Source organism: Pipistrellus kuhlii, unplaced genomic scaffold (genome assembly GCF_014108245.1).
Source record: "Pipistrellus kuhlii isolate mPipKuh1 unplaced genomic scaffold, mPipKuh1.p scaffold_m20_p_4, whole genome shotgun sequence".
In the NCBI taxonomy this organism is placed as follows: Eukaryota; Metazoa; Chordata; class Mammalia; order Chiroptera; family Vespertilionidae; genus Pipistrellus; species Pipistrellus kuhlii.
This window is the reverse complement of record NW_023425540.1, coordinates 89,116,950-89,130,718: the sequence shown is the minus strand read 5'-3', so window position 1 is coordinate 89,130,718 and position 13,769 is coordinate 89,116,950. Positions and strand designations below refer to the sequence as shown.

At 48.8% G+C, this 13,769-nt stretch overlaps 1 protein-coding gene and 1 long non-coding RNA gene across 6 annotated transcripts in view; one reads left to right on the top strand and one right to left on the bottom strand.

Moving 5' to 3' along the window:
- The window catches only part of TFAP4 (transcription factor AP-4), a 41,124-nt gene that overhangs the window by 14,534 nt on the left and 12,821 nt on the right, over positions 1-13,769 (bottom strand). For 2 of the 5 annotated variants that reach the window (XM_036410265.2, XM_045571337.1), the window contains one exon: positions 9,197-9,460. In XM_036410265.2, coding sequence (XP_036266158.1) covers positions 9,197-9,207 — 11 coding nt within the window. In that variant the 5' untranslated portion in view covers positions 9,208-9,460. Of the gene's footprint in view, positions 1-411; positions 642-9,196; positions 9,461-13,769 lie in introns of those variants that run through there. The other 3 variants (XM_036410266.2, XM_036410262.2, XM_045571338.1) reach the window with 3 other exon arrangements.
- LOC123651172 lies at positions 2,475-3,454 on the top strand. Its single transcript, XR_006739701.1, has 2 exons — positions 2,475-2,519; positions 3,176-3,454. It is a non-coding gene; the product is annotated as an uncharacterized LOC123651172 (long non-coding RNA).

Below are 13,769 nucleotides of genomic sequence, written 5' to 3'. Positions count from 1 at the left end.
ATCCCCTTGGAGGGGTTACCCGGAGTCAGCGAGGAAAGAGGGAAAGGAAGGAAGCCAATGCGGGAGGGGGGAAGAGGACGCGCGGGGTGGGGAGGGAAGCCACCAGCACCAAGCATGGCCGGGATTGCTGCAGAACCACGTGGGTCTGTTTGCAATTACAAACGTCGCGACTCGCCCGCCTGCAGCGGACAAAAGTGACCGGGACCGCTCGGGGCCCCCACGTTCCGAGGGAGGAGGGTTCCCGGGCGGCGCGAGATCGGCGTGCGGGGCTGCAACTGCCCGGGCGGCTAAGAAAAGCGAGCGGGGCTGGCGGCGCGGGCCATGCGTGCGCACACACGCGCCCACTCGGGCTGGCTCGCCCGGGGCTGCAGTTGTAGGAAGGGGAGAGGGGGTAAGGGGAGAAGTACACACCTACAGAGCCCTCCTATCACTTCTTTCTCTGTTTTCCTGAAATGTTGCAAAGAGGGCACCTTCTGAGCGGGCACCATGAAATACTCCATAGCGATCGGCCCCCCTCCTCTGCACGAGCCGGGTCCCGCGGTCCGCCGGAGAATGCAAGATGGAAATCCGAATCAAAGGGCAGCGCCGGACGGTGGTGCAGAATCGGCCGGTCCCAGATGCTGGCGGCGGCGGCGGCGGCGGCAAGGGGAGGGAGGCGGGCGGGAGGGGCGAGAGGGAGGTCTCTCCGGCCTGCCTCCCCGGGCGCGTGTATGTGTGTGTGTGTTTGCAGCTGATCAGATGTCTGTTTCAAGGCGGGAAACAGCTGGTGAAAACTCAGCACTCCCCCGGCCTCCTTCCGCGGAGTAAGGAATTGCATGTAAACAAAGGACTATTTGCAGCGGTCCCCCCCCCCCCCCCAGCGGCGCACAGTCGTGATGAGAAGGGCTTGGGCCCCCGTGGGCGAGGGGCCGCCGGGATCCGTGGGCCTCCCCCCGGCGCGAGAAGCGGGGGGCTGCGGGTGGACTGGGAAGGCACGGCGTGAATGGAGCGAGTTGCGGCTGAGCTACATGCGCCACTATGGGTGATGAGGTCCATCAGCTGACAGGTTGGCAAGCGTTGGGGAGGAGAAAAAAAAAAGAAGAAAAAAGCCAGCCACCGCGGGGGAACCCAGCCAGTGCGGCCGGGGTCCGCGGGGACTGCCCAGGGCAGGGTCTTGGCGCTGGGCGGCCCTCGAGGGCGGGGGACGCGCCGAGGGGCCGGGGAAGGCGGCCTGGGGTGCTGCTCGGGGCTCTTCGCTTTTTACGATTGTAACTGCACAGAGTGGAGCCGCTCTGGCGCGCTCCCTCCGAGCTCGGGGCCCCCTGGAAACTTGCGTCACAGCCACCGCTTCCCACATGCAACTTGGGGCCGGCTTCGGAGGCCGGCCAGCCTACTGCCTCCCGCCCTCCCTCGCTCGCTCCCTCGCTCGCTCCCTCCCTGCCTCCCTGCCCAGCTGCCCGGCTCTGGCCGCCTAGCCCAGCTCCAAAGCCTGGGAATCCCGGAGCTGGAGAGAGGAATGCGAAGGGGGCGCGCCGGGCGCCTCGGATCCTGGGGCTGCCCTAGGAAGCGGGGGCCCCGGCAGGGAGGGAAACGTGGAGGGAGGCCAAGACGGCAGCGGCCCGGCGGCATGCTGCCAGCGCGGCTGGGAGGTCTGGTGGCTGCTGCTGCCGGGTCCCGTCCTAGCCTTCGCCATGCACACTTTCCCCCTCGGCGGGGAGGCAGGGCGGCGGGAATCTTGGCCTGGGCGGAGGGAAAGCTGCAGCTTTTCATTCACGAAACCAAGGCGAGACTTGCTCCTCCACAAGGGCGCGCTTTCTACCAGGGCTGATTGGCCTGGGGCGGAGAAGGGAGGGACACTAGCTAATGAACTTCTGTCCTTGCCACCACCCTCACCAGGTCCCCATCCTCTTTCCCCAGGTCCTCCCCTGGCTCCTGGAGGGTGGGCCCCGGGCTCCAGAAGACCACGCCTGCCTTAGAATGTCCTGCCTCCTGCCCACCACCCTCCTCAATCCCATTCACCTGCAAGGTTCCACCCACATGGCACCTCCTAATTGAAATACTCCTACTAATAACAAGGATTACTGTTATTATCCTATCCTATGTAATAAAAGGCCAATATGCAAATTGACCAAGCAGCAGAACGACAGGTCTATGATACATACTGACCACCAGGGGGCAGATGCTCAACGCAGGAGCTGCCCCCTGGTGGACAGTATGCTCCCACCACAGGGGGAGCACCACTGAGCCAGAAGCCCTAAGGATGTCCAACTGCTAGCTTAGGCCTGCTCACCAAGCCTGCAGACTGAAGGGTACCAGGTTCTATTTCAGTCAAGGGCATGTACCTTAGTTGTGGGCACATGGGGGGCGGGGAACGGGGAGGATGCAAGAGGCAGCTGATCAATGTTTCTCTCTCATCCATGTTTCTATCTCTCCCTTCCTCTCTGTAAAAAAATCAATAAAATGTTTTTTAAAAGTTATATGTGATGAAACCGGTTTGGCTCAGTGGATAGACCGTCGGTCTGCAGACTGAAAGGTCCCAGGTTTGATTCCGGTCAAGGGCATGTACCTTGGTTGTGGGCACATCCCCAGTGGAGGGTGTGCAAGAGGCAGCTGATCGATGATTCTCTCTCATCGATGTTTCTAACTCTCTATCCCTCTCCCTTCCTCTCTGTAAAAAAAATCAATAAAATATATTTTAAAATATATTTTTTTAAAAGTTATATGTATTAGTTTCCTATAGCTACTGTTTTAAATTACTATAAACTTAGTAACACACTTATTCTCTGGAAGTCAGAAGTCCAAATGGGTTATACTTGGCTAAATCAAGGTGTCAGCAGGGCTGTGCTCTTTTTGAAAGCTCTACAGGGGATTGTATTTCCTTCCCTTTTCCAACTTCTGGGAAGTGGCCCTGATTTTTTGGCTCATGGGCCCTTCCTCCATCTTCAAAGTGTGTCCCTCCAACTTCTGCTTCTGTCACCACGTCTTCTCTGACTCTCTTGCCTCCTTTCTATGATGGCCTTGGACCCACCCAAATAATCCAGAATAATTTCCCAATCTCAAGATCCTTAGCATGTTCAAAGTTTGCTTTGTAAGGCAACATTCACAAGTACTGGAATTAGGCTATAAATATCCGGGGAGGGGGGCGAGCATTATTCTGTCCACAACAACAACATCACTCTTAGTGTTCACTTTGTAGGTTCGATTTCAGCCAAGCACTGTGCCTTGGTTGCGGGCACATCCCCCGTGGGGGGGGTGCAGGAAGCAGCTGATCCATGTTTCTCCTTCATCTATGTTTCTAGCTCTCTATCCCTCTCCCTTCCTCTCTGTAAAAAAAATTAAAATATATTTTAAAAATATATATATCACTTCCCTCTTTATCTAGCTTAGAATTCATAGTCTATCAATATAATCATCTCACATACACTTTCCCTTTCAAGTCTAATAACCCCTCCTGCCCTGCACCTATTACCCCCCACCCCAAGTGGAACAGGGCTGGGAAAAGGAAATCCCACAACCTTACTGAGTGATTTCTTTTTTATTTTTTATTTTTGTTAATCCTCACCTGAGGATATTTTTCCATTGATTTTTAGAGAGAGTGGAAAAGAGAGAGAAACATCGATATGAGAGAAGCACATCGATTGGTTGACTCCTGCACACAGCCTGACCAGGGCCCAGGCCAGGACAGAGCCTACAAACGTGGTACGTGCCCTTGACTGGAATCGAACCCAGAACCCGTACATCCACTGAGCCAAACTGGCAAGGGCAAGTGATCTTTTTCTTTTTCTTTTTTTTTCTTTTTTTTGGGGGGGAGGTGCTAGGCATTTCTTTCTTTCTTTCTTTCTTTTCTTTCTTTCTTTTTTATTTTTTTTAATTGATATTTTACAGAGAGGAAGGGAGAGAGATAGAGAGCCAGAAACATTGATGAGAGAGAAACATCGACCAGCTGCCTCCTGCATACTCCCTACCGGGGATGTGCCCGCAACCAATGACATGCCCTTGACCGGAATCTAACCCAGGACCCTTCAGTCCGCAGACCAACGCTCTACCACTGAGCCAAACCAGTTTCGGCTTATTTTTATTTATTTTTTTTTGTTTTATTTTTTATTGTTTGAAGCATTACAAATAGTAGTACATATGTTTCCTTTTTCTCCCCTTGACCTCTCCCCAACCTCTCTACTCCCCCCCCCCCCCCCATCTTATTTTTAAATGCCAGGCCAAGATCCTAGGATGGATCTTGGATGGCTGGTAGTCGCTTCATATTGCCCCGTACATTCTCTCTCCCACTTTCTCCTTTCTGCAAAACCTCTTTCACCTCCTCCTGCTCCTCACTCTCAGCTCATGACCTCACATCCTGTTTCTCTGAGAAAATAGAAGCAATTAGAAGAAAACTTATCCCTAGAAATATATAACCTTCCTAGACTAAATCATGAGAATTGGAAAAGACTAAATAGACCCATCAGCAATGAGGATATTAAAACAACCATCAAAAACCTCCCAAAAAATTGCCGGGGCCGGTTTGGCTCGGTGGATAGAATGTCGGCCTGCGGACTGAAAGGTCCCAGGTTCGATTCCGGTCAAGGACATGTACCTTGGTTGTGGGCGCATCCCCAGTAGGGAGTGTGCAAGAGGCAGCTGATTGATTGATTCTCTCTCATCGATGTTTCTAACTCTCTATCCCTCTCTCTTCCTCTCTGTGAAAAATCAATAAAATATATTTAAAAAAAACAAAAACAACCTCCCAAAAAATAAAAGTCTAGGACCTGATGACTTCACCAGTGAATTCTACTAAATATTCAAAGAAGATTTAAAACCTATCCTTCTCAAACTCTTCCAAAAAAATTGAAGAGGCAATACTTCCTAACACATTTTATGAAGCCAACATAACCCTGATACCAAACCAAACAAGGATAACACAAAGAAAACTACAGACCAATATCTCTGATGAATACAGATGCAAAAATCTAAACAAAATACTAACAAATGAAATACAATAATACCTAAAAAAATAATCATAATACATCACAACCAAGTGGGGTTCATTCCAGAGGAACAAGAGTGCTTCAACATATGCAAATTCATCAAGTAATACACTACATTACAAAAGAAAGGATAAAAAGGATATGATTTTATCAATAGATGCAGAAAAAGCATTTGATAGATACAACATCCATTTGATTAAAACACTTAATAAAATAGGAATAGAAGAAAACTATTTCAACATAATAAAGGCCATATATGACAAGCCTGCAGCCAGCATTATACTCAATGGTGAAAAGCTGAAAGCTTTTCCTCTAAAATCAAGAACAAGACAAGGATGCCCACTCTCAGCACTCGAATATTCAGCACTAGAGGCCCGGTGCATGGAATCTGTGCCCTGGAACAGGGGTCCCTCAGCCCGGCCTGTGCCCTATCACAGTCTGGGACTCCTCGCTCCTTACTGCCCTCCTGCTCGCTGCTCCTTACTGCTCAGCTTGCTTCTCCTTGGTGGTGCCACGGTGCCAGGAGAGGCCAGCCATGAGCCCAGCTTCTGGCTGAGCAGTGTTCCCCCTATGGGTGCGCACTGACCACTAGGGGGCAGCTCCTGCCTTGAGCATCTGCCCCCTGGTGGTCAGTGCGTGTCATAGCGACTGGTTATTCTGCCGTAATGGTATTGTAGTTTACACTTTTATTATATAGACTAGAGGCCCAGCACACATGAAATTGTACGCAGTTAGGGTCCCTAGGCCTAGCTTTGCTCCGTCACTGGCCTCTGCCACCCTGCGACACTATGTGAAGCTCCCTACCCTGGAACACTGCAATGCTCATGGCCCCGCAACTGCCCTGCAAAACTGCCCCGCAAAACTGCCCCCCCCCCGCCCTGCCACTGCTCTGCGAGGCTGTGCCCCGCCCCTTGACTGCTTTGCAAAATTCCCCCCGCCCCACGACTGCTCCACAAGGTTCCATTACGAAGGATGGGGGGGACCGAGAGGTGCACCATGCACTTCATGATAACTGGTCGTCCATTCCGTCATGAAGGAACCTGGCTCTTTATTTATTACTAGAGGCCTGGTGCACAAAATTCATGCACAGGTGGGGTCCTCAGGCCTGGCCAATGATCAGGGCCTATCTGGGCCGTGATCAGACAGGGCCTGCAGGATGGGGAAAGGGACCAGAGGAGGTTGGCTGGTGTGGGAGGTTGGCTGTGGGAGCACACTGATCGCCAGGGGACAGCTCCTGCATTGAGCATCTCCCCTGGTGGTCAGTGCACATCATAGCAACTGGTCGGCCAACTGTTCTGTGATTACGGTCACTTAGGCTTTTAGATATAGATATAGACAGAGATAGAGATAGAGATAAGATATAGATATAGATATAGATATAGATATAGATGATATAGATATAGATATAGATATAGATATAGATATAGATATATAGATATAGATAGTTCTGCCAGAGCAATAAGTCAACTGAAAGAAATAAAAGTCACCCCAATCAGGAAGAAAGAAGTAAAAGTGTCACTTTTTGCAGATAACATGATTCTTCACATAGAAAACCCTACAGACTCCACACAAAAACTATTAGAAACAACAAGAAATACAGTAAAGTTGTAGGATACAAAATCAGTGTACAAAATCTACTGCCTTCCTGTATACTAACATTAAAATTTCTGGGGGGAAAATTCCTTTTGCAATTGCAACCAAAAGAATAAAATACCTAAGAATAAACTTAACAAAGGATGTAAAAAAAAAAAACACCTATATACTGAAAACTATAAATCATTATTAAAAGAGATTGAAAAAGAGAACAAAATAGAAAAAATATCCCATGTTCATGGATTGGAAGAATCAACATAGTTAAAATGACCACATTACCCAAAGCAACATACAGATTTAATACAATCCCCATCAAAATCCCAATGTCATTTTTTAAAGAAATAGAACAAGAAATCATCAGATTTGTATAGAACCATCAAAGACTCCAAATAGCCAAAGCAATCCTGAGAAAAAAGAACAAAGGCAGAGGTATCATACTACCTGCTTTCAAATTATACTACCACAGATATAATAATCAAAACAGCATGGAGTTGACTGAAAGAAAGAAAAAAAAACACATATCAATGGAACAGAATTAAGAGCACAGATATAAAACCACATGTATATGCTGAATCCGGTTTAGCTCAGTGGATAGAGCGTCGGCCTGCGGACTGAAGGTCCCAGGTTCAATTCCAGTCAAGGGCATGTACCTTGGTTGCAGGCACATCCCCAATAGGGGGTGTGCAAGAGGCAGCTGATCAATGATTCTCTCTCATCGATGTTTCTAACTCTATCCCTCTCTATTCCTCTCTGTTAAAAATCAATAAAATATATATATTTTTTTAAAAACAACAACACATGTATATGGGCAAATAATTTTCTACAAAAGAGACAGAAACACAAAATGGAGTAGAAAAAAAAAAAGCCTCTTCAATAAATGGTGCTGAGAAAATTGGAAAGCCAACTTCATAAGAACTCCTCTTGCTAAAGTCACTGGTGGCCTTCCACAGGGCTCTGTTTTCTGCCTTCACCATACCTGACCGTCTTGAAATTCTTTTTTTCTTGGCATCTGAGAGGCTACCCCCTGGGGCCACAGTCCTCAGACCTCCCTATCTGTCTACACACACTCCCTGCTCTTTGGCCAACCCTTCCAGAAAGGACTAGTAGCTATGCAGTGTGGTTCAGAATGTAGACTCTGCCTGAGCCCCAGCTCCAGGGTCGTTAAGCAGAGGTCATCCGCACCTCGCTCCAGGCTCTCGCTAGAGGTCAGCAGCGCGCCTCGCAGCAGTGAGTGTAGTGGATGTGTCGCTGGTGCCAGGCTGCCAGGGGTGGAGGCGGCCAGAGGTGTCTGAGCCGCCCAGGGAGAAGGGCAGAGTTTGGTGATGTGCAGGGAGGGGCAGAGGAGAGGCCGACCCCCCGGCCCTGTCTCCCTGTTAAAACCTGCTGCGTGCCCAGCCAGAGTGGCTCGGTTAAGCATCAACCTACGAACCAGGAGGTCATGGTTCGATTCCTGGTCAGGGAACATGCCTGGGTTTCGGGCTCAGTCCCCGGTGTGGGAAGCAGCCAATCTATGATTTTCTCTCATCATTGATGTTTCTATCTCTTTCTCCATCTCGTTTGCTCTCTGAAATCAATAAAAATATATTAAATAATAAAAATAAATAAAACTGCTGCAGGTGAAAGGGACAGCATGTTGTAAGGTAGACATTGGATATGAGTGGTGTGAAAATCAGCCCGCAGAATGCTTGCCCTTTAAAAATTAGACCTCTTTAAAGAGTGTAATTAATTAAATGCCCCCAGATGATCCCTGTTAGAAATGCAGATCATCTACTGAGCTGGCACCAGTGCCCTTCCCTCCCCTTTGCTCCCCTTCCCACAGTTCACCCCAAATTCCATGTAGGAGGAGTTATCAGCAGGCTTTAATGATGGTCCATCTACACCATGGAATATTATTCAGGCATAAAAAGAAATGAAATACCAAAAAAATGAAATGAAACACCAACATATGCCACAACATGGATGAGCCCTGGAAACATGATACTAAGTGCAAGAAGCCAGACACAGGTCACACACTGAATGACTCCATTTACATGAAATGTCAAGAATAAGCAAATCTATAGAGATAGATTGGTGGCTGCCAAGGGAATGAGGGGCGTTAGGAGGAAATGAGGGCGAGTGCTAATCGGGGGATTCTTTGGGGGCACTGAAGGCTCTAAAATTGATTGTGGTGAGGGTTACACAATTCTGGATATGCTACAGCCTTTCAATTTTACACTTTAGATGGGTGAATCACATAAAATTTTAAACTTTGACCCTAAAGATGGCCAAAGTCCAGGGATCCCCTACAGTAGAGGGTTCCAGGATGCCTTTTTTTAGCCAAAGTGGGATCTGGCTGCTCTGATGGTGTCATTAGCACAGCCCTTCTCAAAATGAACGTACCCTCATCCAGAATGGCTGGAAGTTCAGGTGAAAGACATGAACCCTAAGAAGGTGGGTTTAACTGCAGCCAGGAGGGGGGCTGTAAGTACAGAAGCTGCTGCAGATTTTTACTTTACACAGTGGCATTGTGGGGAGGGTAATATAGATTTTTCTCATTCTTATCTTACATGTTGCTAAAATGCTATTCTTCTCTTTGGACAAATGATGTATTCATTTCCTGTTGACGTGTGATAAATTTCCACATATTTATTGGCTTAAAACAGTACCTGTTTATCATCACACAGTTCAGGAGATCAGAAAGCCAGGCATGGCATGGGTGGGTTCCCTGTTCAGGGTCTCACCAGCTGAAATTGAGGTGTCGGTTGTGGCTTTGATTTCATCTGGAGTTCTGGTCCAAGTTCACTGGATGTCGGCAGAATTCAGTTCCTTTTGGCTGCAGAATGAGGTCTCGTTGGCTTGCAGCTACTGGCTGGGTTGGCTCTCAGTTCCTAGAAGCCATCCTCAGGTCCTGGTGCCCTGGTCTCCTCCATCTGAACAAGAGAATGTCCCAGGCATGAATCCTTCTCTCCATTCAAATCTCTCCAATTTCCTCTTCTAGAAGCAGCCAGAGAAAACAATATATATATATATATATATATATATATATATATATATATATATATATATTTTTTTTTTTTTTTTTTTTTTTTTTTTTTTACAGAGAGGAAGAGAGAGGGATAGAGTTAGAAACATCGATGAGAGAGAATCATCGACCAGCTGCCTCCTGCACATCCCCTACTGGGGATGTGCCCACAACCAACGTACATGCCCTTGACTGGAATCAAACCTGGGTCCTTTTAGTCCACAGGCCGACACTCTATCCACTGAGCCAAACCGGTTTCAGCTAAAACTCTCTACTTTTATTTTTATTTATTTATTTTTATTTTTATTGATTATGGTCTCACATAATTGTCCTTATTCCCCCATTCCCATCCCAAACCCCTCCCTAGATATGCTCCCCCCAACCCCCGTTGTCCGTGGCCACTGGCTAGGCCCATATGTCTGCACACAAGTCCTTTGGTTGATCTCTTCCCCTTACCCCCATCCACCCTTACTTTCCCTCTGAGGTTTGAGAGTCTGATCGCTGGTTCTCTTTCTCTGAGTCTGTTTATGTTGTTGATTATTTCCTCTAGATGTGTGAGAACATGTGATCCAAGAAATAGCCTTGTAAGAACCTAAACTGCAACAATATTTACCTATTTTTTAAAAATACATTTTATTGATTTTTTTTTTTTTTTTTTTTTTTTTTTTTTTACAGAGAGAAAGAGAGAGGGATAGCTAGAAACATCCATGAGAGAGACATGTCGACCAGCTGCCTCCTGCACACTCCCTACTGGGGATGTGCCCACAACCAAGGTACATGCCCTTGACCGGAATCGAACCTGGGATATTCCAGTCTGCAGACTGATGCTCTATCCTCTGAGCCAAACCGGTTTCGGCTAAAACTGTCTACTTTTAAAAGACTCATGTGATTAGGTCAAACAAATGGATATTGTTAGCTTGACATTATCAGGATAATGTCTCTATCTCAAGGTCAACTAGGCATATATATACAATAGCATAATCCAATCATGGGGGTCATACCCTATTCACAGGTTCTGCCCACTCAATGGAAGGAGAATATAAGGGCAAAAAGGTCATTGGGGCCTTAGAAGAATTCTGTCACCACAGATGAGGGAAACATGAAGGAGGTACAGAGAAAGTTAAGGGACTTCCCTGATGACATACAGAGAAATGGAGATGGAACCTAAACAGGAATCTAGGGTCCCAATCCTAATTTGAGGCTTTTCCTCTAAGCTAGGGGTGTCAAACTCAATCAGAGAAGGGGCCAAAATCTAAAATCCAGCCTAAATCGCGGGCCAAATGGTTTACTGAACAGTCATAAACTGTCATTGTGATGGAAATGCAGCGGAGTGCAGTGATGACAGCGCGGTGCGGGCCACATTGCAAGGCCTGGCGGGACGGATTTGGCCCGCGGGCCTTGTGTTTGACACATGTGCTCTAAGCAAATATGCCATGAGTGTGTGTGTGTGTGTGTGTGTGTGTGTGTGTGTAAGAAGGGGGTGCAGGTGAACAGATGGCCTTTTGAGCCCCAGCATGCTCTGGTACATGTGGGACCCCAACCTGTTTAGGAGATGGGGGCTGGTGGATACAAGTTCTTGGGTCAGGAATGAAAGCCCCATAGAAGCAAAAAGCCCCTGCTTGGGAGGGGATCCTGAATACTCCAAGGAAGATAGAATGGGGGTCAGACACTCATGCAGGGGTTTGGAGCATATCCCAATATCCCCCAATGCCCTGGTCTCCTTTCCTACCCTACAGGCAGAGATCTCTGGGCCAACAAGGCTGGGGTCCCCCAACCACTAGAGGGCGCCTGGCACAAAGGATCCTGGGAGAGCAAGCAGAGTCAACAAATTTAAAGCCAAGGCAGAGATTGGGGTGGAGTGGCTGAGCTCCAGCCTCCAGCACCCCCAAGGCCTTACTGATCTTGGAGACACTGGGCTTGTTCAGAAGGCTCAAAAGGTCCTGACCTCCAGAGGCCCACTTCCTTTGTCCAGCCCGATCTGATTCACTTTGCTCATAAGCAAGATCTTGAAAAGGGGGCTGGAGCCCTGGCTGGGTGGCTCTGTTGGTTGGAGCATCATCCCGTACACCAAAAAGGTTACGGGTTCGATTCCTGGTCAGGGCACACATCTAGGTTTCAGATCCAATGCCCGGGTGGGGTGTATACAGGAGATAACAGATCAATGTTTCTCTCTCACATCGATGTTTCTCTATCTCTTTCTCTTCCCCTCTCTCTAAAATCAATAAACATATCCTTGGGTGAGAATATAAAAAGGAGCAGCTATGGCCTAACCAGTTTGGCTCAGTGGATAGAGCGTCCACTTGCAGACTCAAGGGTCCCAGGTTCGATTCTGGTCAAGGGCATGTACCTGATTGCAGGTACATACCCAGTGGGGGGTGTGCAGAAGGCAACTGATCAATGTTTCTCTCTCATCGATGTTAGTAACTCTCTATCCCTTTCCCTTCCTCTGTAAAAAAATCAATAAATATATATATATTTTAAAAATGTGGCGGGGGGCCTGGAGTCTACCTGTGATGTGTCCCGTGTCCTCTGTCCCTCCTTTCTGGTTCTATTCCCTACTTTCAGGCCCGTTACTACAGCCCACTGGAGGGGGCTCCTGCCCTCATCCCTCTTCTCTTCCCTCCCCTCACCCTCCACAGTAAAGTTCCACCTCCCTCTGCGAGGGCTTTCCCCAGGGAAATGTCTCTGCTGTTCACCTTATCCACAAGGAGGAACCAGGTATGCCTTCTTCAGCGAGGTGTGTTCCCTTTATAAAAACTCAACATATGGCCACCTGGCTGGACTATTTCGGTTTTAAATAAAATGGCTGTCCTAGCTGATTTAGCTCAGTAGATAGAGCGTCAGCCAGCAGACTGAAGGGTCCCAGGTTCCTTTCCGGTCAAGGGCACATTCCTGGGCAGCAGGCTCAATCTGCAGTGGGGGATGTGCAGGAGGCAGCCAATCAATGATTCTCTCTCATCATTGATGTTTCTATCTCTATCTCCCTCTCCCTTCTCTAAAATCAACAAAAATATATATTTTTAAATGAAATGGCTGACCACTTTCTCAGTTGACCTTGGTAAGCACAAGTTCAGCTGTGACAGTCCACCCAGAAGACCAGGAGCCTGAGGCATGGCATTGCTGGAAGCTGGGACCTGACTCACACCCTGGGCCCTTCCCAGGAGCGTTCAGGGGAGGAGGAGAGAGCTCAGGGGCCTTGAGTTGGGTCAATATAGAAGGAGAGTAAATCAGCCTAGGGACCAAGGAGGTGTAGCAGGGAGGGTGAGGGATCGTCAAAGGGGCAACAAGAAACCAGGAGGGAGCATTTGGGGTTCAGGAGAAAGGGCTAAATCAGAGGGACAGGGGAAAAGGACAACTGAGGTTGCTGTTGAGCTCAGAGGAGGTGTGCATTGTCTCTCTGGGCAGCCAACGCTCCTCGGAGGAATGGAGAGGGGAGGGAGAGAAGGCAGGATGTCAGTCCTGCCTGAGGATGGAAAAGGACGGGGCTGGGGCTAGGCATGGCCTGGGCAGGGGAGGGACCGAGGTCTGCTCAGATGAGAAACCAGACTGAGAGGCTATGAGGGGTGAGGCAGCTGGAAACAGTGGCTCTCTGGAGGAGGGGGACTCAAAGCTCCAGCATGTGTGTGTGTGGGGGGAGGGAAGGAGGGGGAGAGGGGAGGAGGGAGGTCTATGTACATGAGGGCAGGAGGACTCGAGTGCCACTAAGTGCCAGCTGATGCTCTGGCGGCTTTACTCATATTCCTTATTCCATCCTCACTACTGCACCCACGTCTGTGGTGACACCCCAAGGGCTTGCCCAAGATTGCCCCAGCGGGTCGCTGCCAGCACCTGGCTCCTTGCAGGCTCCTAACAACCTCCTACGGCCTCCAGACTCACTGGGACCAGTGGTCCAGGTGCAAGAGGGGAGCCCAGCTGGTGTGGCAAGAAATATGGAGGGAGCCCTCGCTGGTTTGGCTCAGTGGATAGAGGGTTGGCCTGTGGACTGAAAGGTCCTCGGTTTGATTCCCGTCAAGGGCACATGCCCGGGTTGTGGGCTCGGTCCCTAGTAGGGAGCAGCCAATCAATGATTCCTTCTCATCTGTGATGTTTCTCTCTCTCTTCCTCTCCCTTCCTCTCTGGAAGGAAGGAAGGAAGGAAGGAAGGAAGGAAGGAAGGAAGGAAGGAAGGAAGGAAGGAAGGAAGGAAGGAAGGAAGATGGAGGGAGAAGACACAGTCTA